The sequence below is a fragment of the Bipolaris sorokiniana genome, assembly GCF_000338995.1.
Source record: "Bipolaris sorokiniana ND90Pr unplaced genomic scaffold COCSAscaffold_3, whole genome shotgun sequence".
In the NCBI taxonomy this organism is placed as follows: domain Eukaryota; kingdom Fungi; phylum Ascomycota; class Dothideomycetes; order Pleosporales; family Pleosporaceae; genus Bipolaris; species Bipolaris sorokiniana.
The window spans coordinates 1475677-1500850 of record NW_006911897.1 but is presented as its reverse complement, the minus strand read 5'-3'; the positions used below and the strand labels follow the sequence as shown (position 1 = coordinate 1500850).

At 46.8% G+C, this 25174-nt stretch overlaps 10 protein-coding genes across 10 annotated transcripts; 4 read left to right on the top strand and 6 right to left on the bottom strand.

Annotated features, from left to right (window-relative positions):
* Nucleotides 1-41: 41 nt before the first annotated feature.
* Nucleotides 42-410, bottom strand: COCSADRAFT_157830 (uncharacterized protein; the record flags this gene model as incomplete). Its single annotated transcript, XM_007698913.1, has 1 exon — nucleotides 42-410. One exon carries the CDS (start codon nucleotides 408-410, stop codon nucleotides 42-44), a length of 369 nt encoding a protein of 122 aa, XP_007697103.1.
* A 262-nt stretch (nucleotides 411-672) lies between these two features.
* On the bottom strand, nucleotides 673-1662 carry COCSADRAFT_23825 (uncharacterized protein; the record flags this gene model as incomplete). Its single annotated transcript, XM_007698251.1, has 1 exon — nucleotides 673-1662. The coding sequence occupies one exon, from the start codon at nucleotides 1660-1662 to the stop codon at nucleotides 673-675; it is 990 nt and encodes a 329-aa protein (XP_007696441.1).
* A 1279-nt stretch (nucleotides 1663-2941) lies between these two features.
* On the bottom strand, nucleotides 2942-4508 carry COCSADRAFT_23824 (uncharacterized protein; the record flags this gene model as incomplete). Its single annotated transcript, XM_007698250.1, has 5 exons — nucleotides 2942-3495; nucleotides 3549-3766; nucleotides 3800-3920; nucleotides 3987-4294; nucleotides 4462-4508. 5 exons carry the CDS (start codon nucleotides 4506-4508, stop codon nucleotides 2942-2944), a joined length of 1248 nt encoding a protein of 415 aa, XP_007696440.1.
* Nucleotides 4509-5753: 1245 nt separating this feature from the next.
* On the top strand, nucleotides 5754-6807 carry COCSADRAFT_136418 (uncharacterized protein). The gene is made up of 3 exons (XM_007698912.1): nucleotides 5754-6006; nucleotides 6066-6248; nucleotides 6310-6807. The coding sequence occupies exons 1-3, from the start codon at nucleotides 5877-5879 to the stop codon at nucleotides 6312-6314; spliced, it is 318 nt and encodes a 105-aa protein (XP_007697102.1). The 5' UTR covers nucleotides 5754-5876; the 3' UTR covers nucleotides 6315-6807.
* Nucleotides 6808-7409: 602 nt separating this feature from the next.
* On the top strand, nucleotides 7410-9696 carry COCSADRAFT_352360 (uncharacterized protein; the record flags this gene model as incomplete). Its single annotated transcript, XM_007698911.1, has 2 exons — nucleotides 7410-7904; nucleotides 7978-9696. Exons 1-2 carry the CDS (start codon nucleotides 7419-7421, stop codon nucleotides 9694-9696), a joined length of 2205 nt encoding a protein of 734 aa, XP_007697101.1. The 5' UTR covers nucleotides 7410-7418.
* A 2023-nt stretch (nucleotides 9697-11719) lies between these two features.
* On the top strand, nucleotides 11720-13871 carry COCSADRAFT_352356 (uncharacterized protein). The gene has a single exon (XM_007698910.1). The coding sequence runs from the start codon at nucleotides 11758-11760 to the stop codon at nucleotides 13750-13752; it is 1995 nt and encodes a 664-aa protein (XP_007697100.1). The 5' UTR covers nucleotides 11720-11757; the 3' UTR covers nucleotides 13753-13871.
* Nucleotides 13872-13941: 70 nt separating this feature from the next.
* Nucleotides 13942-15974, top strand: COCSADRAFT_34244 (uncharacterized protein). The gene has a single exon (XM_007698385.1). The coding sequence runs from the start codon at nucleotides 13991-13993 to the stop codon at nucleotides 15878-15880; it is 1890 nt and encodes a 629-aa protein (XP_007696575.1). The 5' UTR covers nucleotides 13942-13990; the 3' UTR covers nucleotides 15881-15974.
* Nucleotides 15975-16268: 294 nt separating this feature from the next.
* On the bottom strand, nucleotides 16269-19443 carry COCSADRAFT_157824 (uncharacterized protein; the record flags this gene model as incomplete). The annotated part of the gene is made up of 5 exons (XM_007698909.1): nucleotides 16269-17575; nucleotides 17624-18101; nucleotides 18174-18499; nucleotides 18551-19335; nucleotides 19388-19443. 5 exons carry the CDS (start codon nucleotides 19441-19443, stop codon nucleotides 16269-16271), a joined length of 2952 nt encoding a protein of 983 aa, XP_007697099.1.
* A 1110-nt stretch (nucleotides 19444-20553) lies between these two features.
* COCSADRAFT_352347 (uncharacterized protein) lies at nucleotides 20554-22128 on the bottom strand (the record flags this gene model as incomplete). The annotated part of the gene is made up of 6 exons (XM_007698908.1): nucleotides 20554-20661; nucleotides 20801-20811; nucleotides 20886-21042; nucleotides 21064-21308; nucleotides 21347-21741; nucleotides 21902-22128. The coding sequence occupies 6 exons, from the start codon at nucleotides 22126-22128 to the stop codon at nucleotides 20554-20556; spliced, it is 1143 nt and encodes a 380-aa protein (XP_007697098.1).
* An 863-nt stretch (nucleotides 22129-22991) lies between these two features.
* COCSADRAFT_157822 (uncharacterized protein) lies at nucleotides 22992-24119 on the bottom strand (the record flags this gene model as incomplete). The annotated part of the gene is made up of 4 exons (XM_007698907.1): nucleotides 22992-23200; nucleotides 23233-23431; nucleotides 23462-24042; nucleotides 24110-24119. The coding sequence occupies 4 exons, from the start codon at nucleotides 24117-24119 to the stop codon at nucleotides 22992-22994; spliced, it is 999 nt and encodes a 332-aa protein (XP_007697097.1).
* Nucleotides 24120-25174: the final 1055 nt, after the last annotated feature.

The following is a 25174-nucleotide window of genomic DNA, read 5'->3' as shown; positions in this document are numbered from 1 at the left end:
ATCATGTCTCTGCTTAATACATCCAACAACTTATACTTGAATTAACGTCCTAATTTCTTGAGTTCCCCCTTTCGCTGAGCGCATAGAGAGTCCAATACCCTCTCCAACTCTCCTTGCTTACCCCCTGCCCCCGTGTCAAACTTTTTCGACGCGAATTTATAATGTGATGTAAATTTTTTTCGTTGTTCGACAAGGCACGGCGACTTGGCTTCTTTGTTTATTTGTAGGACGACATTGAGCTTTTTGTCGGCAGGGTTGTAATGACCGCCGTCAATGCGGAGTTTCAACTCCACATCTTTTGCCTTTGGTGGGAGAATTCGAGATCCTTCTTTGACGGCGGGCGTGAATCTTGATGCCGCTTTGGGCATAGCGAGGACTTTCTTTTTGAAGAGGTCGAGGACTATGGACATTTTGATGGTGGCAAACGAAACGGCTTTTGAAGAGCTTAAAATTGGAGGCGAGTTTCTTTGGAATTTGGAATTTGCTCAAAAGAGGGTGTAAATAAGAGCGTGCGTAAACAACAGCATATGCTCATTCCTGCCTCAGTGTAACTTCCTTCTTTCTTTGATGCAACTACATACTAAAGTTCAACTTCTGACGTAGCGTACAGATGTAGTAGGACTTTCCACTAGTCTCCTATAATATACTCTCAAAACAGCAGTATCTCTCTCCTCAAATCTCGTCCCTCTTCCTCGGAGCCCTTCCTCCATAACGTACTATATCGGGCGTATTACTCTTTGCTTCCTCTAGACCGCGCGAAATCGCCTTTTGAACGTTGCGTCCGCTAATTCGCCACCCAGTATGTCCTTCGTTCAGTAGCCTCACTTTCACAATGAGCGAAACTATGCGCCACAGCTCACACGCTTTGGAGATGTGGGAAGTGAAACGGCGAAGCAGCCACATGATGCCTGCGTGATTTGTCACCGTTCGCGGCGGGGTAGGAATCAATGGGGAAAAGAGTCTATACGAGAGGGTTTTCATCAGGGAGGTGGAAGTTGTGACAGGTATTCCTTGGAAGGTATCTGGGACTTCGACCACGAACGTAAGCGGCAGATATACGTGACGGGTCTCGGTGGTATTTCTCGCTAGGTATTTCATGGCGCGGAGAGCGAATCGCACGAAAGCTTTGAGACTTACTTCGTCGTCGATTGCCATGAGCTCCTGCAGGCGAAGCCTTCTCCGCAACTGCCTTGTTGAAAGTTTTCCTTTTCGATAAAGCATCATTCTGGGCAATGCTCTCGAGTCATACAAGCAGGATATGAGTTTCTCCATGAACTTCGTACCGTAAACAGAGCTGAAGCAGTCATGTAGATTGATTAGGCTGATGAGGTGTTCAGCTCGAATGACAATGACTGGCGGCGAACATACTATCATTCGCAGCCGTGGCAAAATGACGAAGGATGCTTCCGATCTGATCTGATGGCTAGTTGCGAGAATTGAGAGACCTGGTATGACTGTATTGACGAGCGTCACGTAATATTGATCCTCCCGTAGATGAAACCTGTCTCGGTACGTTCTCATGCCCAGCTCCTCGTATACAATGAGCCGTATGTCCTTTGGGAGATCCATAAATCGAAATGGTTTCTTCGCACCATCAGTGATGGTGCATGTTTCAGGCGCAGTCGTGGGCGGAGGCAGATGGGAGAGCTTTAGAGGACCCATGGTTCTTATACGGCAAGATTGAGGCGACGGAGGAACGTTCTTGTTATGTTATTGTTCTCTGTAACACGCGTTAGTCAGCTTTCGACTCGGGACACACAGATATCTGCTGGTCAAGTACCGTAGAGGTTCTTATTGCAATAACCTAGTGCGCGTGCTTAGATATGCTCAAGAGAACAAGTATGTCACATTAGAGGTCCGCTTAGGGGTAATTATACTCTTCCCAACAACAATGAAAACTATCGGCCCTTACGGTTGGTTGAGAGCACCCTGGATATTCTTTTGGATAGAACCTAATTTTCGCTACCAAGCTTAATATCCTGTTTGTTATTCTTATAAGATAGAATATAATTTTATGTAATAGGCTAGAGATTAAACTCTAATCTTATAACTAAACAAGCTCCGATTCCGCCAGGTGGGGGTATAGCCTGCCATTTTTTTTCTGAGATGATTTATCGGATACGCTATACAGCAAACAGATATAAACAATTCAAGTCAAGTCATAAATAGTAAGCTAAATCTTTACATCTTCTAAGATAGTTACTTCGCTAGTCAAGGGGCTGTTACAAAAATTTTCTACTATGCATAATATTTACGGACTTGAGAGCTCCGGGGCACATTATAGATAGATCACTTATTGATTGTTGAAGTCAATGTTAAGTCAAGTTTCCAATTTGACATATGCATGTTTGGGCGCTTATACCACCCCACGCACGATTCTCCTAATAGATTATCGCTTGCAAGTGCGACGATTAGATCTATGATAAGAAGCCGTTCATATTATTGTGATGCTTAAAGGAGTGGAATTCTAGATGAGGTTTGGTTAAGAAGTTTTAGGAGGCTACTAACTATAAGAACTCCAAGTACTCTACGGATTTTAGGACACTGAACGACTATCAGATAAGATATTCGCTTCTTCCAAGTTCGAAGAGTCTAAATACGATCCAATTTGCCACTACCATTCGCTAGGTCATTCCTCTAAGTCAAATGGCCAGAGTTCTCTAAGATCATCTTCACTTTGAAGCGGATCATCATCATCATCCGGCCGATCAAATGCCAGCACGTCGTGTAATAAATCCTTAAAAGCCTTTTGATGTGCAACCTTGGTATTTTCCCAGTCTTTTAGGGGAACCCAGCCGTCATTGGCGACGTTCAGTAGAGATACGAGAGTACTTAACAGCTCCTTTGATACCTCGAAACGCCTGTATTCCTCTTTGCGAACAGCAATATCATCAGGGCAGGGCAGAGAAAATGGACACTACGACGCAAACCCAAGATCTTTCTACTGTCGCGAGGCCTCTATCAGCTCTTCACGAAACACGACGGCCCCATCTTCCCAGGTGCGATGGCAGTATTGAAATGGCCGGAAATACGACTTATCCATTGATCTCGCTGCGGAGAAACTCGGGGCGAATATTCTCAGGGATATATCGTAGGTTTTGGCACGTGCTGAGATCAAAGGGTCCATTAAATCGACCAAGTCGCAAAGGTCAGGAGGAGGATGCGTAAAGTCTGGAAATTGTTCCGCATACCAGAATGCCGGCTCAATGCTAGTAGACTGCCATTCTATGATAACTGACACAATGGTGGGATCATCTTCTGACACAAATATGTTTCTTTTGTCCAGACCGGGATGAAACATAGCAGGGCTGGCAGCATTTTGGATTTGAGGGCTTTTGCACATTTCCTTCAACATTGTGCGGCCCTGTTTGAGTAGGCTTTTATGTGTCTCAATAGACCCTTGGTAACGTGGGCCTTTTACAGTAGGTGCAAGAGGCAGTATTCTAGAAATTCCGGAGTCGACGAGACCGTCCGCATAATCGGCTAAATTTATCCCTGTGCGATACAATCAGAAGTTTCCAGTCTCCAAAATATATGGGCTAACTTACAAGGTCCTTGATTTGGTTTGACATTGTGATAGAATTTGGGCTGAGTAGGCATACAATTCCAGTACATGTGCCCACAGCGTGGGCTGATACAAAACTCTTCATTAAACGGGAGTTTTGAGGGAGGAAGATATGGTGTTCTAGCAAAGTAAAGACTGCCATATGCTGGAAATTTGATGTTGGCCATCTTTGTGAGCTTTTTGGCAATCAGTCCTGCGCATCTGACTTGTTGGTCGAAATCCATGGTTGGCTACTTTTCAAGTAATTGGATCTCTGGTGCATGTTTCATGATAATGTATTCGCTGCCGATAGGATTTGAAGCGTCGTCATTCCAGTCGAGTATCTTTGGAATAGGGATCTCAGTCTCGGCCTGCACTATGAAGACCAAAGGCGGTTAGCTAAAACATCACCAGTATCCCATTATTTTGTCGCAGAACCTACAGTACTTGATCGTTGCGACTTCTGAATTACTCGAAAGTCGCGGAGACCCTGCCAATCCAAAGGGTAGCCTTGCGACGATACGTTCAGCGCTATCAGTATGGAATATGAACACTCGGTTAAAGGTACCCTCCTTCTTATGATACGAAGTGATAGGGGTGGAGTTGGGACACAATGCCAAAACTTTACGGCAGAGAGCATCGAAGTCGAAATGTATAAAACGTGATTCTCGCTCTATTACATCCTGAAGAAGCCATCGGCCACTGGTATAGTGGTAGGGGTCGGGGCCTGCGTTCATGCCAGCGTCTAGACTGTGTAGGCAGAGAGAAATAGCTATCAACACAGCCTACCGTCTCTACGTAGTTCTCTTGTACACCCTGAAGAGAAGAATCTCGCACGACTAAGGAACCGGTGGTTCGCGCAAGGTCCAAAATTTATGGGGGTACGCTGAGTAAGACTTCCGGTTTTGAAGACTAACGGGGGCTTGGTCCGGTAGAGTAACTTGGAGCTTCCATTTGGAAACATCGTGGCCGATATGATGGAGATAGGCTTTGAATTATTTCCTTGTTCATTAATCACTATGCGATAGCGCGCGCAAAATGCACGCGTGGTGAAGCCGTAGGTGATAACGTATATATACTACGTGGTAGTTAGTAGTACCAAAGTTTTTGTGCGGTCTCCAAAAGCAAAATCCGTGTTATATTCCATGGTTCTGGGAGTTCTCAACGCAAAGGTAGTAGTAATGCAACTGCGCTGAAAAACTTGGGAGCACTAGCTAGATATTACATCCCTGGTTGACTTTACTCTCTGTTAAATATCATTGGAATCACTTTATCGTTCAACCTACTTTGCCTATAAGTATGCGATCATTTGTGAACCCGAACGAAGCTCTACTCAACATTTTTCGCTTACCACAGCTGAATGAGCGTGTCTCAGACTGTCGTAGTAGAGATTTGGGTAGCTTTGCGGGGCCAACCGAGGCGGTGGACACAATCGAGAACGAAAGAGTATAATATAATGTAATGACCCACAGAATGGGGGGGAAATGCGGCCCGTGCAAGGTTAGCGTGTCCTTGGCGTCGACCCTGCTTTTGCACACGTCCTATGGTGTTCGTCTACCCTGAGTCTCTGATACCTTTTCCAATCCACTACGAAACCCAGCGAACCCATCTGGTAGTGTGACGACTTGCGAACTATCACACCGGTCCTCAAAGCGCTACTAGGGCGTCCCATGCAACACGGTGCCGTTACTTTACTTGACAACTGATGACCCCGCACTCGAGGCCTGCGTCGATACCCACAGCTACAATGGTACAAGGGCGTATCGCGAATCACAAACAACGCACCAGCCCCACCCTTGATGCATGCTGAAATCACGCCACTGTGCTCAAGCCACTCACACACAGCCACGGAGCGCACGTCGGGGCTCTTGCATAGCTGAGGGATATGTATGTATGTCAGACACTCGGCGCCGTTACATATGGCCATCAGTAAGTATAGTGTATCACTGTCCCGCTAAAGGCCGCGTTATTGGGCTTTGCTTGGTTGTACGGCGTGGACAATGGCAGTATCCAAGCCGGATGACGGCAGGGCCTTCAGTGAAAGCATAGTTATGCCACGTGTGACGAAGCAGTCAAGACCGATCCGTTTTCTCCGACGAATGTTCAACAAGTGGGGTCTGGTGGGGAATACGCGGTTTGGGTCGGCTTGGCTTCATGAACCTCTTTTACTACAGTGCTAAGGCAGCTGTCGGACTAAACCTTCGCCACTCGTGTTGGTCGCTTACTATAAAGCCCAACATTTCCTTGCTCTCTGTCCACTTTTCCTTCAACATCCCACTAAGTTTGAGCAACCCCGCACTCAAGACAATTTACCTACAAGTTCTCTTTCATCATGACTTTCTACCACTCCGCTGAGGACATCCGTATTGAAGGCTCCGTCCTCAAGGCTCGTCTCCGAACTGCTGGCGGCGAGTGGAACGACTCCGAGATTGACCTCAATTCGTGTATCGGCAACGACAATGGTACTTCATCTGCTTCTAATGTTTGATCTTCAGCTTATCCATTCGCTAACACCCTGTAGGTCATTTTACTTGGGACGGTGAGGGCTTTGCCCATTCAGCAGATAACATCCATTTTGCTCTGGAAGGTGATGGTGACGTTCCTGTTCTCCGCGCCAGCTTGAGGGATGCCGACGGCAACGAGGAGAGCCGTGACATCAACCTTGGTGAGCGTATTACTAACGAAGATGGCCACTTTCGATTCAGTTAGTATCTCAAGTACCCTCCGGGGTGATGCTGAAAGCAGCTTGCTGACTTATTGATTAGGTTAAGCCATCTTCAATGGCCATGTACATGAGTAACAATGCATTATGATTTCGCAAAATATGCAAGAATGTGTTCATCCAACACTCACTTCTGTGACGCGACACGCGTGAGTTGATGGGTCTGCGTCATGCAGAAACTAGTACGTACGTGTACATGTGTGGCTGTGCAACCTTAACAAGACATTGCTGGCGCATGCCGCCAGCTCTCATTTCGGATGTACTTTAGGTCTTACCTTAATCCCTACCAGGCTCTTGTAGATCTCTTATTGCTTTTCCGGGTACAAATAAGGTGATTCTTTAGCGCTTATAGGTAGTTGATGGAAGCCGTCATATATACATGATGATGTACTTATGTAGTTACATATGTTATGGAAATCTAGAAGTCTCCTCACGACTGTTTGCTTATTGAGCTTCAACAGACCACAGCTAGAAATAGCCTTAGAAACTTCCGAGGCCTGGTTATTTTTCCAAATTCGAAAGCTCGTTGCCGAATAAAACGGCCCTTGAAGGATTGCTAATACTTTCATGCATATTTATACCGTCCTGTTAAGCAGGCAACTATTCTATATATGGTGCCGCTTATTCACGACGATAGAGAACCTAGAAATCATAGCTCGTTGTATGAAAGTATAAGAGAGGGCCCCGAAGCCGTTGCTGGTACTATGTATGGGGGGAGGGGGCGCAATACTGAAATAGTTTCTGCTAGTGCTGAGCAAGATAGGTCCTCACTAAGAAGTAGCGCGTACACAAAAAGCCGCTTACCACTATATCAGAAAATGCCCTAAATATGTCGCGGAATTGATGATGGGTGCGCAAGCGCGAATTTAAATAACCACTCTAGACTGCAGCGTCTGTCAGATCCTAAGGTTAAGCATTCTTCAATAAATAGCGCCACGCCTGATGCAAGGTGAAGCTGAAAGTCTCCTCGTTTGATGTGAACCGAAAGTGAATGCCGCCATGCGTAATGCGAGGCGAGCTGAGAATAAGGAAATTGATGTAAGAAGTTCGGATACCACGCCGCTGATGTGACACTTTGAGTCTACCTTATAAGTACTACCTCCCAGCCTTGACCCAGTGATTTTGTGACAGACTACTTTTGTTCTTTTAGCTATGTCTAAACACCAACCATATCCTTATTGGATCTCCACTGACGAGCGGGAATACCAAAAACAAAGTTTGCTGGATCAAGAAATCGAAATGCGACACAAACCATCCTCACTTAGCACACCATCGACAGACCGGGGATCGAATATTGATGAGCATCGCGACACTACCATCTCGTCTCTACTGACTCAGGAAGATGGAACATTGGGATCTGAGTTCTCAATTGGCTCCACGGCAGTAGGCAATGCTGCACAGCATACCAGGGATAATAATGTACCAGATGCATCTCCGTTGGGGCAAGAAAAGTCTCTGAGGATGATGCCGGGCTGGCCGTTGTCACCTAAAAGCATAAACACACCAATCTATGTCAAAGTTCTTAATGGTATCTTCGATATCCTTTTACTCGCTTGTTCAGCTACCTTTCTCGCGTTTGCCATCGTCATAGATGTACATGACCAAGTTCCCACGGCAGATTACCCACGGCTGACTACGGTATTGATTAGAGCTACGAAATATGTACTAGTACTGTAAAACATTATTCCTGACAGCAGCTGATTCAACATAGGGTCCAACTGTTTTCCCTATCCTATTCGCCTCAATCGTTGGCCGTGCAGTGCATGCTATCCTTCTATGGCGTCTTGAGAAAGGCGAGCGGATCGGCATATTAGACACACTCGCTAGTAGTACATCACTTACTAGCACTGTGACCTCGCAGATTCAGCTTCGCTCATTTAGTATACTTGGTGTAGCACTGCTAGCTGTGTGGTTGTTATCGCCGATTGGAGGTCAAGCCTCAGTCAGAGTCCTGTCCATAAGGTCAAAAGATACTGGGATACACGATTCCTCGTGGTACATGGTTAACAGCGGATACCTTGGTGCATACTCCCCCAAGGTAACGGCAATTCAGGGTGGTTCGATGGCGGGTGCGGTATTCGTAGCAGCCCTCATGGGATCACCAGAAACAAAGTCTTCCCTGCTTGATTTATGGGGAAATGTCAAGGTACCGAGAATAGAGGGATACGAACAGGTCGCCACAATGAAATATGATGGCTGGTACGAAATCGAAGGCAGCGATAGCGACACATACTCGTCCCTTGTTGGCATACCCATCCTCGGCACAAACCAATCGAACTTCATCGACTATATTACGCGGATCCACTCTCCATACTTTCACTTACAATGTTCCATCAAAACTACAGTGTCGGATACAGATTGGTTCATGGATAAAGTACTTCCTGGATTGACTTCAAATGCAAGTAGCCCTGGCTCTTGGCTCTTTTGGGACATTCCGGATTCATCGCTTGACGAGAACCCGAGTCGGGAGGGTTGGAGAGAGACAATATTGCCGGAGTTAGTATCACCATTAAAGCTCAAGTACGTTCCATTATATTCCAGTAATTTCACTCTTACCTGCGATATGACACAGTCATACGTCGAGACTGAGATCCGATGTCCGACATCGTCGACCTGCGCAGCTAGGAGGATACGTCGATCGACATTGGACCACTTTCCAGCCCCGTGGACATATCTGGACATCTCTTGGCAGTCGCCACGGCTTCTTTTTCAGGGTATACTAAACTCGATTGCCAGAGGAAGTAACCATTATCCACAGTTGTTCGATCGATACCTTACAGATCCGGATTTAAGCAATTCAAACTTCGCAAATTTATCTCCAACAACAGAAGAACAGTATACTATTCGGCTCGGCCAAATGCTTAATACCTACTTCTCATGCTTGAGCGGATTCTTTGCTATCACTGCAGGTATCAACAACGATACCGCTTATTATTGGGACAGCAACCAAACGTTTGAGCTCTCACCTAATGTCAACAACTCATGGCAGGACCTTTACGACGCACCGATGTTTGGAAATATAGAAAGCAACATATTTAAGGCGGAAGCATGGACCAGCGAAATAACAAAGACTGAGCGGAAAGAGGTTATCGTAGCTCATCGCGCTTGGGTCATCGCCTTATTTCTCGCTTCCATCGTTATCATCGTTGCGAGTCTTGTCGCCCCATTTGTTCGCCACTTCCTCACCACAGGAGTCGACGTGGCGATGAACATTTCGTCACTTGCGACAAGAACCAATCCGTACATATCAGTACCCCAGACAGGCACATACCTAGATGCTTCCGATCGCGCTCGACTACTTTACAATCATCAAATACGCCTTGGGGACGCTAAAAGCGGAACAGACGTTGGTAGTATTGTAATGGGCTCTTTTGATCGCGTTGGAGATTTAGGCATTGCAAGAGTGCGAAAGAGACGTGCATACCAGTAGACTACCATGCGATGGCTTACCAATAATTGCTCCCCCGAACGGAAAAAGGAGTCCACGGACTCTATCCTATCTTAAGCATCAGGTAATTTGCTAATGAATTGTAGACGGTATTCTCTCTTTCTAGCAAGTACACGCTTATTAATGAAATATGCTAGCACATAAAATCGGCGGAAATATAAAGAGTTCCATTTTCTCGTCACATCAGAGTCTTCACCTCCACCAGAAATCCTCGAAGTACAACTGTTACCGCAAAATACATACGATTCTCTTAATATTCAAACCTAAATCTTTCACATTCGCCAGCGATCTTCTAGATATACCTATCAACTCAAACCAAAAAAAGCATTTCTTTTTTTTTTCTCAATCTTTAAACGTTCATCCTTCAGCTTCACTGTGAAGCTCTTCCTTCTCTGTGCTACAGTTCTCAGTGTTGTAGCAGCTCAAGCAGGAACCGATAAAACGTGTACAGTTGGTCAACAATCAGCCTGTGCGACAAACCCTTGTGGAAGCAGACAAGCAACAATATGTTTTGGATCAGGAGAATGCGCGTGTCAATAGGTTTGTGGATCAATTTTGAAACCACTTCAAGGGTCTGCAATCTACATATTGTTGTATGAAGTTCTCTTAACAGAGTTCAAGCTCGGCTGATTGAAGGCTGTGTTAATTGCTTATAGCGGCGAGTTCGATTTCCTGTTGGGAACTAAAAATCCTACTAACTTAGCCTTACATAAACAATTATAAGCACCTTACTATATCTCTTATTGTTAGTTCCGTGTAGATGTAGTGTATCGTTTCTGGTAGGCAAGTGTGATGCACCCTACCTCAGCTCCACCGAAACCACAGCATGCCCAGAAGGGTATAGTATACTGCTATGCAGTATCTATTATGAGATAGGCGATAGCTATCCTTATAAGGTAAGATGTAGGCGCAGATCCGCACAAGAACTATAAGTACTAGTTTAGGTAGCTCACTAGCGGCGACACAGCGGCAGGCATCCAACGTAGCCATCTCGCCTGGCTTCAGGGCTGGTGTCACGACGTTTAGTGTAGTAGCACGTATCTGTATTCTTATGCACAAGAGACACTAAGTGCCATTTGTCATTGCGTGAATCAGATAGTCTTTTCATATTGCCTCCTCCCGAGAGTCTTTGCCCAGTATCACCGGCAAGGTAAACTCATTTCTATTTATAGATAATAACCTGTTTTTAGGAATAGTGGCGGAACGTGATTTCCAATTGTTTCATAGATGTCTGCTACATTGGCTTTTCAGCCCTTGTATGCTCCAGCTAAATACATATATCTTTCACTCCCATATGAACTGCAGCTTTATTGTGGTGGGAGGCCAAAGCCATGTATACGAGCCACTAGCAAGGGTGTGATACAGGATGGGGTTGAGCGTACGAGCTATACTTGATACAGTGTGGCTTCCGTTAAGATCGCTAAGAACAGCCTAGTAGTGTAGTCCTTTACTGAATTCGGGATGGAGTTATCCGGAGGAGAGTTCGATTGTCATTTTTAGCGTCTCCGCGCACAAAACTTTTGCCGGTAACCACAGTCAAAGTCCATAATCAAGGGCACATGCCAAGGAGACAGCGGCTGTTGATTCCGGATGGGTGATGCATGGCTAGTCAGGGGTGTGTTACTGATCACACTGCATATGTGAATAGTGACAGAGCAGTCAGGATGCTAGCACTGTGGATGGGCAGGTCAACGAGATCCTGGATCCACCTAATCACCACCAGTGGCACGATGCCGCGCGTGCCGTCTCTGTCAATGTACAGGGCTCCCGCTCCCCCCGTTGGAGGATGTATGCAGACAAATATGTCAGTCGGCGGGGCCTATCTGCAGAGGAGGCAGCGGCGAACAGTGAAGACTTTTGGGGATCATCTCCGCTATCGTCTCCGCTGTCTCCAAATACAACCATGCAGTTCTCGCGAAGCTTTGCCACACGGTCGGCCGTACTGCGGCAAAATTGAGCGTGCTAAAATGCTCATGTCGCCCAACATTATGCGCCTACTTGTGAACATGAATTTCCTTATCGATTCCAAGTCGTATTGCAGCCATGTGCAGTAAAGTTGAGAAGTACAGCGAAGACGAAGTAGACTCCAAAGACGTGGAATGGATAGAATGGAAAGAATCGGTCGATCATTTTGTCGCGAAAAAACAAAGGATGGAACGAACTCCTTGTCCCGACAATAGTCATATAGGAGTGTTCCCAAACCAAAGAGAGGATCCTCTTCTTCCAAAAGGCTTCACATGGGGCAGACAGAAACAATTATACTGTCCTCCGGATCTCCTCTGCCATAACCTTGTCAATACCGACAAGCCGACTCTGGACCATGAATTTGGCTACGTATTCTGCCACCGCGGACTCTACGACCGTGCTCAGGGCATTGTTGACAATTCCGCGGCCGCCATCGAGAATGGAGTAAACCACGGGTATTATCTTCATGAGCTTGACTCGTTTGTCTTTGACCGGCTGGACAAGACTATCGTGGTCCATGAAAAGGGAGCCTTTCGTGTTTCGGCAGAGGACAAACAATGGAAAGAAATGACTATTTTCGAGATCCTCAAGATGTTTCTGGTTGATCGAAAAGTTGATCTGAGCAAACTTGACTTTACAGAGTCATTCGAGAAGACGGACCAAGCTGTGCCGGATTTATTAAGTACATTTTGGAAGGAATTGCTTCATCCTACTGGGGTCACACTTCAAATAGATATGAGGGACGACGACTTTAAGAAGCTCTTTTCTTATTACTCATATCACATTTTCCAAGGAACTAGCCATCGCAAAAGCTTAGGATCTCATCTATTCCGGCCGACAATGTTCAAGGGCTACAATCATCATTTCAAGTCGTTCGACGCTCTTCGGGATGCCATCGAGCAAGAATGTATTACAGCATATGGCCGAAATTACTTCGAAACTGAACACCTGCATTGGTTTCCTCATTTGATGATGGTCATTGCCGCTGAGGCTGTGATGGAACTTTTGAAGGAGGAATATCCATCATACTCATTACCCCAAAAAGGGCCACCCTTTGATTTCAGCACTACACCAAGCTACGAGCAGATCTATGTACTTGCCATGAGACACATATCCTCCTTTGTGGACATTGGAAAGAACCATTACAACTTCATACTTGAAGTTGAATACAGTGGCCTTGGACTAGGGTACGATGTGAAAAATGACCTAGCATGGAACCCTTTAAATGGAGAGCGGATAGTAACCGAGGAAGTAATTTTCGAGGCCCGGTTTGACCGAGCCTTGATAGACGTAACCTTGGAGTTGAAGAGAGCCCACAAAGGGCTGTTGATCGCATCCTGTACGAGATTGCCCGATGTCATTTTGCCAACAGGAAATTACATTGCAGGATATTTGACATCGAAGATGAAACCTTGGGAAACTGAAGAGAAAGGAATCTCACGTCATCTGAGAACTATCCATGGAGGCCTGAACCCGCAGTCAGACATCTGCCGGCAGTCGCGGACTGCATTGACCACTGCATGCGCCGGAGGCCACCGAATCATTATTGACCTATTGTTTCAGCGAGGGGGAGCAATCAACTTCATCCCAAGGGGTGGCTCAAGTCCATTATATTGGTCATCTGCCTGTGGCCACGTATCAATTGTCCAACTACTACTGGAGCGTGCAGTAGGCGCTGCTGGCGGAGTGGCCGTTGCAGGTACCAGTGTTGATTGGGGTGGCTCAGATGAACATCTAGGTAGCCAGTGTGGGTGTTGTGACGACGGATGCGGGCGCTGCGGAGGTGAAGATGAATGCATGCCTGACTGCTGTGACGATGAAACAAGTGACCACGGCGAAATCTCCTGTTGTACCATCATGCAGTTAGCTGTCGAATCAGTGATTCAGCGTTTAGTGATTGTGGAGATAACCTCCAATCATTGCACATGTTGTATCTGCCTATCATTGGCTTCACTGCTATTTGCCATCAACTTTAGTCGAATAGGCGCTTCTGCATGCGGTGCTGCAACCGCGCGGTTATCTAATAATTGCCTCGGTAATTACCTTACACGAACAAGGCTGAAACCTTTGTAGGCGCCCATTGCATTTTTACAATTAGGCTTTGCCGTATACTGCAGCATGTGGGGCCCAACCCTGCAGGAAGCCAACATCAAATGGAGTGCAGAACTTGGCTGTAGCCTGTTCAAACTGCTCTAGGCTACCTCCTCCTTCTCTCACATCAAATAAATATAAATATATCTATGCGCTGTTTGCATAAGAAACATACACGCTTGATATTCTTACCTCCATTCTCATTACTAAGATATATATAATGGATGCACAACCTCCTTACGTTTACGATACAATCCCACCAAATCAAATCCGGCTTTTGAGGTTCATACCAAGTGAGAATGGAATAGCCCTCATACTGGAACCTTTCTCTTTGGATGAGCCGATCCCCTCATATCGTTGCCTTTCCTACACATGGGCCTGCCCCGACAGGGGCATGCAGAAAACCTGGAGTGTGAAAGTAGGACCAGGGCATGTTCGAGTCCTTGATTCGCTCCAGTCCTTCATTGAGGTACTGAGGCTTAAGGGCAAACTGTTCGAGGGTAGGTGGTGGATTGATTTCCTATGCATCAACCAAGCCAATCTGGAAGAACGAGGTCAACAAGTCAGACACATGAAGGAAATCTATCACAACGCTGAAGAGGTGATCGTCTGGCTAGGAGAAGCGTCGAATGATAGCAGCCTCGCCGTCGACTTCATCAAAATGCACGACAAGTTCGAACAAGAGGGCAACGGTATTGAGCAGATTCGTAAAGCGTTCAATGGAGTGGATGAATACACGGCACACTGGACAGCGCTATCCAACTTTCTCTCCCGCAAATGGTGGTCGAGAATCTGGACAATACAAGAGTTTGCAGTGCCGTTGAACATCATCTTTTGGGTCGGTCTAGAGGAGGTTAGCAAGCCTGCTGTATGCCGAAGTATCTTCATTGCAGACAAATGCACTCAGTCGGGCATCAAAGAAACCATTGCCTTTCGCTACGGCTTTAATCGGAAAAGAGCTTGGGACCTGTACAGGGCTAATATGCAAGGTGTCAGTTCGAGTCGGACTCTGCTGGCGCTCACTGCCTACTTCTGCTTCATGGATGCAACCGACGATCGTGATCGTTTGTATGGCCTCATGGCCCTGTCGACTGACGGTAATACGCTTTTGGACGTCAATTACTCTCTCAGCTGCGAAGAGGTATACATGCAATTCGCAAAGGCTTTCATCACCAAACACAAATCCCTCGATATCATATGCTTCGCTGGAATATACAGCCCGGCATCTGGTTCTGCGCTGCCATCTTGGGTACCTGACTGGCATTGGAGAAATGCATTTCATGTAACTCCTTTGATGGTCAGCCAGTCTCACAACAGCCAAATTGGAAATCTTCGCGCTGCCCACTTCATTACAGATGAACCCTGTGTCTACTACGCGGCGTCAGGCAACAGACTTCCTGCGTATGAGTTCCAAGGCTCAAAGTTATGCGTGCGAGGAGTTATTGTGGACACCATTGATGGAATAGGTGGCTCTGCCAATGCAGCATTTGTCCAAAGTTCAAACAATTCCATCCAAACATCAGAAAAAACCGCAAAGCCGCTGTCATCAACTGACATACTGAAGAGCGTATGCAAAGCCTTAGTGTGGGACCGCAAAGATCGCTTCTTGAAGTTCGAAATGCCTACTGAAGAGTTCTTCTATGACTTCATACGCCTCAGCGCACCGCTCACAGACCCCAAATCACAATCAGCCATCCTTCCTGAATTAAAGGAATGGTTCAAGCGGACAGCTTCTCTTCAAATTTGCGGAAGATCCCTTGAAAGCATTCTACGTGACAGTAGCCAAACAGGTGTCGACTTCTCTGGTCCGCCTCCAAACGATGACGAATACACTCAAGACTCCTTTATTGGAAGGTTTTTCGATACAATCATCAGACTCTCCACGCGTCTTACTACAACAAACTCTGGCCGCATTGGCATGGTTGGAGAGAAAGCGATGAAGGGTGATCTGGTCTGTATTCTCTATGGCTGTAGCGTTCCTGTCCTGCTACGAAAGCTTGGTGACAGCGATGATTTCATTTTTGTGGGTGAATGTTTCCTTGATGGCTGTATGGATGGCTCTATTCTGGAGCAGGAAGAACTCGCAGAAAAGACATTCTGCATACAATAACAAGGTCATCTGATAGGTGTGGAAGTCCGTAGCGATGTTTCAGACTATTTATTTGTTTATCATCTTTTGAATTGATCCTCGATGGCGTACATAGTCGTACGCTCGGCTCAGTGATCCCCCCGCCCGCCACAGGTACGCGTCAGCTCAACAAGGGTTGAAACGTCAATGCTGAATCCGTTGTGGTACTAATTGGACCCAAATTCGCGCTGTATACGAGTCAGAGTAAGTAGCTTGTTGGTAGTCTCTGGAATGGCGATTCACCAGGGTTTAAGTGACACGATCAAGTATTATAGAAATTAGGGTAGCTAATGCGACCGTAGTACATCATTCCGGAAACGCTTTCTTGCGTTTGTTACAGTCATAGTATTCTAGAAACTACAAGATCTAACTACGATAGCTCGACTCTAACCTTCCAGTAAGGTCTCAGCTGCACAGGTCCCACAAGTCCGAATTCATGCCAATCCTGGCTAGTATAGACAGTTTTGTTCGTCGGACCAACTCCAATGCTCAATACATTATCGATGTTTTCTTTGACAGCATTGAATAGGGATGTTGTTACTTCCACCTTCATGACATTGTTGCCACTTTTGACCAGCTTGGAAATTTCAACGATGGAATTCGTAGGATCGATGGCGGGGACTTGTTTGCCATTCAGCCATGCCTTGATAGTGTGTAGAACAGGTCCGAAGTCTACCATGATAGATGTGGAGTTGTCTGTTGAGATAGTGAAGTTTGTGCTATATGTTCCGATACCACTGACATGTTCGATTCCCGGAATTTTCGTCCATGGTGCTAGTTGAGGAAGCATGCCTACGTTGATCGTTGTGATGTTGGAATCAACAGTAGTATGGTCGAGCATAGGCCCATAAGCTTGGACTGTAAGATTCCAGGGACCTAAGGTGGTGACTACTAGAGTTTGCGTGTTGACTTCGGGAAGATTAATGTTTTTACCGTTACTCAGGCACAACGACGCTGGCAAGCTGTCGGAAATCAATGCCTCCAGGTGGTTGTCTTCTGTGAAATAGACGTTCTTCACATTTGAAGAATGATTAACTACGTTTTTTTCTCTTCGTGCAGAGGCAGCAGCTTTGAACGCGACTATAGTTGTTTGATGGGATTGCAGTTGGATGGCCATCCGGACGGAAGAAGAACTTCTTTCAAAAACTGCCGATGAGATCTCGGAACCAGTCCATGGATCCAAGATGTAGGGCACTAGATCTTTTCCGACATTGAAGGTGATGTTAAATACTCCTATTACTCCTTGGTTGTATAAATAGACGTACTCAGAGCGCGACCCGACATCAGCCGTCCAAAACGTGAAGAGGTCCGACGCAGTGGTAGTACCGTCAACCTGAGCGCGAGCATGTACCCCATCTGCAGCAAGCTTGGATGTGGAAAAGTCCTTGGCATCGAAAACGCGCACATCCTTATACTGCAGTAGCTCGTTGATATTTGCTGAGACCTGTTCCTGTCCGGTAGATCCAATCGTGGTATTTGGGACTGTACCTACGATGTATATGGGCAGTCCATTCTGTGCAAACTCTAACAACGCCGCAGACGCATCCAGCGTAATCTTTGTCTGGTTGTAGATGAGTAGAGCCTTGTAGGCTGGTCCCTCGGGAGCAAGAACCCCATCAACAACCACAGCATGCTCAGAAACCAAGTTCTTTGGCCCTAAGTACTCGTATGTGTATCCTTCTATGTGTTAGTCCAGCCTTCTAGTTCTTGATTTGTTCATCTCACCATATGCGTTTGCGTCGGACGTGGAATACAAATCTGCAAACTTGTAGGGAGCCTGATAGTAGTACAGAGCGAGGTCCACCTTGGGTGTGCCGGATTGCATGATCAAACTGTTCCTCGCTGAATACGTAAACAGATCATCAAGATGCTGCCACGCTGGCTGTCTTTGATTCCACATTTCAGTGTACGAATATTGAAAAGGTGTATATCCAGGCCATGTGGTCTTGAAATATTCACCACTATATGCATAGCCATGAACAACCATCGTGTTAACCCCCGCTGCGTAGGATTGGTCAAATAGGTTTTTCAGTTTTGGGACTCGAAGACTGTATGCTGCTCCGTTGATTGCGCCAATTTCCGTTGAGATAACATTTCGACCCGATAGATGAGCCGGGCCTGCGAACTGCCGGTAGAGATCTATGTCTTCCTCCAAGCCAAGGGACTCGAGCTCAGGTACTTGCACATGTGGTATAGCTTCCGCCTATTGATCATCAGAGCCCGTCTCTATTGGGTGAAGAAGACTGTAACGCGAGGACATGCCAAAATGACTTACCATGTCAACAGGCTGGTTATAACTAGGTTGATTGGACAACTGAAGTCCCTTGCTTGTTGCCCATTTGGCGTAGTGGTCAATGTAATTTACATAGCCTTCACTAAGAGCAAGCTTGTAGTCTTGAACGTAGGGGCCACCATCTGTGAAATACTCTCCAACCGTGTAGGTCATATTGTAAGCGGGCCACAATGCCTGCCATGCGTTCGTCCCGTGGAATAGAATTGGGAGGTACTTGTTGATACTATATCCGTGAAGCTGTTCGAAACGCGAGGAAAGATTTGGTGTCCATGGAAGAGCGGCTTGGATCTCCATACTATCCTCCCAGGCTTGGAGAAAATGTCAGTTCAAGTGTAAAGGTGGATTATTGCAACACTCACCGTAGCTCATAACTTCTCCCACGAGCCTAGCTATCTCAGGGACAGACAGAATGTGCTGATCCCAAAAGTCTGTCGTCTTCTTTGCGCCGCTTACACTCCAATGATCTACCACCCAGGAACCATTGCCTAGTGCAGTCGTGGCATTCGCAATTGATACACAGGTTCGCTGATTTGTATAACGCTCATACACGGCAAATAGGACCCATGTTCCATTGCCATCTGGAGCTGTCCATGTCAAAGTGCCGTGGTTCGTGATGTTAGTCAACTCAACTAAAGAGTCATGGTCCAAAAACGTGTAGGGAATCTTAGAGCCATACGGACCGTCCGCGAAACCACCTTCTGAGGCGATTCTTCCAGCAACGACGGCCAACAGCTCGTTTGATCCCCACGGCTCTGGTGGGTTCATGAACCCCGGAAGAAAGTTGTAGTTGACAACAGGCTCGGGGATCTCACCGGAGAAATTAGCCCCTGATTCAATCTTGGTACTCCCGTACACAAGCGTCTTGGCTAGGCCGGGAGTCTCAACCTCTGACGGCACTCCAGCGCCTTGGTTAGGACCTAAGGCAAAATCGAAGGCTAGCCGAAGCGTAGAAGCGGTATCCAGGGCTGCCTGGAACAGTTTGTTAAAAGCGTCGGTGCCAAATCCATATATAGACCAGTCGGTCAACGCAGGCCCCAACCCATAGTTGTAGAAAGGTAGGAACTCAAGGCCACCGCCTCCCACAGCGGCGATTTGACGAACATCGTTTTGAACGGAATCGTGTGTGACGGATGCGTCAGGTAACCTACCGCTATTAGCAAAGCAAATGGACAGCGGGGGTATTGGGGAACACAGACCAGTAACGGAATTTCGGCCGGTATTGGTTTGGAGGGTTGCTGAATTGAGCAGTCATATTACTTGGCGCAGAGCTATGCACTGAAAGCCCTCGAGCTGTAGGTAACAACAACGCAGATAGAAGCACAGGCTTCATTGTTCACAGAAGGCGAGGAGGTGATACTCGGTCGCTTGGCTGTCGCCGGATATCGGGCCATTTAAATGGTAACTTCAAAGGCACGACTTGTGACCACGTCCAGGGTCCGCCCCCGCACTGAATCCGCCCCAGATTTATTTATCAAACTAAGCTGAATAAACAATAATACTCTTCCGACACAGAGTGTGCGTACCCCAGATTATCAGCATATCCACTATTTTAGTAAAGACCTTGCTTGCAATTCGGGGAGAGAATGGAGGACAGGGTTGGTGACTCGCATGGTGCTAGTTCAGATGGCCTGGCGTAACCAAGCACTGTGCTGGAATCCTGTTAAGAATACGGATCTCTAATCGGGATAACATTAAGCTCCCGTTGTCAAGGTTTCGGTGTTAGATTTCCCGAGCAGAAGGTAAGGTGTCATAAATAGGTAACCAGGTAAGTAACTTCAGGAAATTATATCAAGCCGTAAGGGATCGACATCTACTACTATATACCTAGTAAAGACCCTACTATGCAACGTTGTTCTATATTGTCCCATGTTTTGTACATTGTAGAATTCCATAAGATTTGGTGGGACACATGTGGTAACTTTTGTAGTGGCTTTCCGCAAGGCCAGTAAGATCTGGGGTGAAGTATGCTTTACTATTAGTTCGGTGCATCTCTTTCCTGGAATGAAGTCTCGGTATAGGCTTTGTTCTGTTTTCTTCCTCTATATCGCGCCGTGCCCCCTGTTCAGATTCGTAATGAATCCCTGCAATGCGTAGAGTGACGCAACGCGTGATGCCAAACAAAGCCTAGCTCGTTAGCTTCGCATCGGCGACTGGTCTGCTTGCGGACGCAATCCGAACTTATGTGTATGCGTATACGTATGCGTATGCGTATTCGTATTTATGTAGATCTCTTGAGTACAGGATCGATGAGCGCATCAACCTTGTCCAAGATCACCACTAGGGGTCTCGCGGTGTGCAGAGTAGATCCAGGCCACAAAGCGAGGACCTTACCAGAAGCTGACCCGCCCTTGTACCACGAGCGTCAAGACTCGAACCAGATGGTATCCTTCATCCATTTATCTTTCCACGAACTAAATTCGGCGACTGCACTGCGACGAACTTCGAAAGATGGAAGGTTCTCCTTCTGGAACTTGGAAAGCGTTTAGATAAAATATTCAATCTCCGCCTCGATGCTGATGAGGACCGGCCCGTTACCGATGGGGCAATTGGGACCGAGCGTGAAGAAGTAATCCGGGCAGTGATCAACCGCGTTCCTGAGGTATACGTACCCGAGGCTCATCTGACAGCTATGTTAACAAGTTGAAATCATACTTGAGTGGATGATAAATGGCGCGCGCAGAGATCAACAATTACCTCTCCACATGTTCTCGAGCTTACAACCTCGAGCACCTTGCACAGGAAATCGGGGCTTTAACGTCGTGTTAAAACCAGTGGCGCAGATGAGGACATTGACCGGGTAATCGCCCTTGCCGTCGCTACACACGATGCCGGTTGGTGTTGTTTCGGTAATCTCTCCAAAAACTGTTTACACATTATCGTCTCTTAGGGATTCAAGGTAGTCCGTCCCGGGCGTTAGCCTGCGGCACCCGACGGACCACTCCGGAATCAGCACCTTCTCAAGCTCGGGGTTCTCAAGACGCTGTCGCATGAGACTTTCCATGTACTGGCGCATATTTTGTTGCTGCTCGGAGCCCCGGTGGAAGATGGCAAACATGCTGTTAGAAGCAGCCTCAGTCTTCTTGCGCATGTCAAGGTGGACCTCTTTATCTTGGAAAACTGCTGATTTTCGCTTTTCGAGTATGCGTGATACTTACCGCCGAGTGGCGGTGCTACCCAGGTTGCTTCTCGTACAAACGTCACGAGCTTATCAACTTTGTCCTTGATGGCAGGCAGAATCTGGATCTCAGATGAGCCGTTGCCGATGAGACCAACAGTATTACCTTCGAGTTCAAGGCCTTCCTTAGGCCATGCAGCCGAGTGGACGAGAAGTCCCTTGAAGCTTCGGATTCTGTGGATTGGAGGGAACCGCCACGAGTTGAGAATGCCGCCTGCGTTGACAAGAACGTGGGCTGTGCGATCGAGCGCGTCTCTTGTGACAAGGTTCTGAACCTTGACATGCCACAACGCCTCATGGTCATCCCATCGAGCCCCAATGACTTCACTTGAGAGCTTTACATACTCAGCAAGCCCATACTTGTTGCTGAAGCCTCTGAAATAAGCCAGGATTTCCTAGGATGTGGCGTAGTCCGCGCTCCAGTCTGTTGTTGGCTCGAAGCTCCATGTATAATTGTGACTTGGGACGTCGCAGGCACATCTAACGCAGCAATCATGTTAGCGTCGACCCGAACAGGCGCGCAAAGTGTAAATACCCTAGATATCTGTTCTCGTACGAAGTCCCAGATACTTCTGGGTTCTTCTCGAATATTTCCAAAGTAAAATCATCAAAGTGACGTTGAACCTTGTATGCCAACAGGAGACCTGATGCACCTGCGCCGATTCCAATGACCGAGAGCGTTTGCTTTGGGGTGTAAATCTGTCTGAGGCTGCTATGTCCCTCGCCCGCTTGGGAGTTTTCATTGATACTTAAAGAGTTCATTTTGTCTTGCGTATTCTCAATCTCATGCTCTTGAGTTATACAGTTGTCACTTATTTTCCTGCCTAGAATCTTGTCTTTATACTTCTTCTAGAGTAATGTATTATCTCAATCCAGGCCTCGTTAGCTTTAGTAGTCATTTGTCTTTGGTGGGAGCTAGCGCGTGTCACATTTTTCTAACACACATTACATAGAGTTTCAGCCATCTTTGCCTTAATCCGGCAAGGATTAAACGACCACGCAATGAGATGTTTTCCAGTCACTCAGTAAGCGGAGGTCCCGGCCATGCGTAAGAGTTAACTACATATATACTCCCAACGTTAGGAATGCAACATGATACGACCAGAGAGAAAAATCAACATCCCTCTTTCTTTGTCATTTTTTACTTCTATATCTAAAAACTCAAGGTAAATGAAGAAAGAGAGAAGAGAGAAGGCAGAGATTGACTTTGCACATTCTTGGACTCTCAAGGCGGTGATAGATGTCTGGGGGTATTCATGGAACAAAAGTCTAGTTACCTGTATTCGTTATATATAAACCATCTGCCGTGGGAAACATCCGAAGGTCACTCGCTACCCTTGATTGATGAGACGTCTGGGGCCCTCAATTATACCCAGTGAAGATCACTCTGTATGTGCCACCAGCAGCCACAATTGTTCTCTAGTGAAAAACAAATAATCATAAACGTCGCGATCCATTACCACCCGTCTTCAAATCATTTCTCTCTGAAAGAATTCAAGTGGCATCTCAACCTCTCTTGCTCCTGAAACTAATTAGCATAAACATACAGCAGCACAATGCACACAAAGCGCTGAAGAGGCTAACTCACTAAGGAATTCACCAGAGCTTTTGGCCAACCCATCAAGTCAATAAGTCGAGCTGATTTCGCCCTCAAGGACCCCCTTAACAAGGAAATGAACGCAGCGGAGGTTCCTCAACTCTAAGTGTTCAATCTCATAGCCCTCGAGGTAGTCATCCCCGAGCAGCTGCTTGATGCGATTGATTGAGAGAAATGAGCGCAGCCAGTCATACTCGTCGTCTTCCAGCACCCAGAAACCGACGTTGGCATTGACCCCTTGTCTCCGGATCTTGCATGAACTATCGTACCAAGCGGTGCTCGGCAATTCGCGCCGTATTTGGCCTGGTCATGAGTTTCGCTGCTATCGTAGCTGACTTGTCCAGCAAATGGCTGGGTCTTTGTAGGCAGTGGTACAGCTTTCTGCTCATGATCCATTATGACACGCAAGTTGACACTATCATACCGTATGAGGAATGTTTCGTAAGCGATAAATGGACGTAGGGCCAACTGGAACGCATGTCAGAGTTGAGGATGCACAGGGTACCGGAAAGAGCGTAGTAACCATGCGAAAATCCATGCAGGCGTGCTCCCGCAATAGCCCCCCAGTCCATAGCCTCCAATCGTTTTTGGCAATGTAAGCAGAGTCTCGACCGTGGGTGCTTGGGCAAAGACTCGGAACATGCAAGTCGCGAGAGCCTGGCTGGCTGGATTTTGGCCGGGAGTGCCGTATTGATCTACTGTAAGGACGCTATAGTCGACACGGTTTGTAATCATTTCATTGAGACAGCCCTGAATGTCTGCGAGCTTCTCTGCGATGTCAAGCCTCGTGGCAAAAAGATAGTACTCAATCTGGAAACCGCCTTGCATGCAGACGGCCAGCTTCGTCGTGGGTGGCGGGGGAGCGCGCGTAAAAGCGGTGACAGAGACCATGCCCTTGTCATTGGGTAATAATTGAACATTGATGATTTCGGCAACAACGTCGAGGTCGAAGTAGAAGGGACCCTGAACCTCGTATACGAGCTGTGCCGTGATGGGGTCCCGACTCACCAGGCCACGCGCCCCATCGTGAAGTGTGATATCAAAGTCTTCGCTTGCCTTGATCCTGCCACTGGGAATCCCTGGTTCCAGTTCTGAGGAATAGACTTGAAGCCAGAGAAGTTGCCGCCAGTGGCATAACAACCATACTCGATAACATCTGGTCTGGTCGTTAGCTCAGCTACCCGGCGGCCCCAGATGATGGACCAGAAGATTTATTTACGGCCAGCAAGCAGTGATCCTGTCAGCTGATTATAGTCATTCTGCTTCTATTCATTCCACCATGCTACAGCACCTTGAGGAGACAAAAAGTATTAGCGGTAGGCTGTGACAGCGGCCAGAAAGTCAGTTGACTTACTCATCACAGGGCTAGCGTCACAGCATCTTCCGGAAACGATAATATCTGCGCGGATACTGAGTGGAAGCTTAGCAAAGAACTCAAGGCAAAGTACCCGCAGTTCGACTGCTCTTCAGGTAAGCAAAGGCCAACTCCGCCACGAACGGACGCACTGCTAACTAAGCTGACCATATAGCCTGTACATCTTACGACTTAGTGGTGGCTTTGCCATAGGTTATGTTGCTAATTTAGAATGAAATACTTGCTAGAGTAGCCAATCTAGTATGTACGATGTAAATACACGAAACTACTTTGCTTTTAGAATATAAGCTATACATAACTAACTAACTAAGCTTTTATGTGTGTTCAACCGCAGCACAGACAACTTCGAGTTTTCTAGAATAGGTGTAATTTTAGTCAAATATATATAAACCCCTCGCGAGAAATCGATTACAATCACCTTTAAAGCGTGCACGCCACGCGCTGTGGAGCTATAGGCTGTTAAAGTGATCACTTTAGACACGTCTTATTTTTCACCGAAAAACACACAGACCAGGTGGATTAGTAATCAAAATGCCACCCGATAGTGATACTATCGACGTACACGTGCCAGGCACCCAGGCGAGAGCAGAAATCGAAGCTCAGATCCAGAATGAGATAGATATGGAAACCACGGAACCAGCGACGCCTACGCAGACTACTATACCTAGCGTAGTTGAAATACCAATCCTCCCACCAAATAAACGGCAGGCAAACTTCTCGCCAGAAATACGCACTAGGAGCAACTTCTCACCATTTAGAGGAGCTACGCTTAGATTCAGTACTCAAAGCAGAACTCCGAAGGCAATATCAGTACAAGAGGCGCTAGAAATAGCGAG

Coding starts and splice junctions, on each gene's coding strand:
- COCSADRAFT_136418 (XM_007698912.1), top strand. CDS start 5,877: ATGACTTTCTACCACTCCGCTGAGGACATCCGTATTGAAGGCTCCGTC. Junction 6,007..6,065: donor GTGTATCGGCAACGACAATG/GTACTTCATCTG, acceptor AACACCCTGTAG/GTCATTTTACTTGGGACGGT.
- COCSADRAFT_352356 (XM_007698910.1), top strand. CDS start 11,758: ATGTGCAGTAAAGTTGAGAAGTACAGCGAAGACGAAGTAGACTCCAAA.
- COCSADRAFT_34244 (XM_007698385.1), top strand. CDS start 13,991: ATGGATGCACAACCTCCTTACGTTTACGATACAATCCCACCAAATCAA.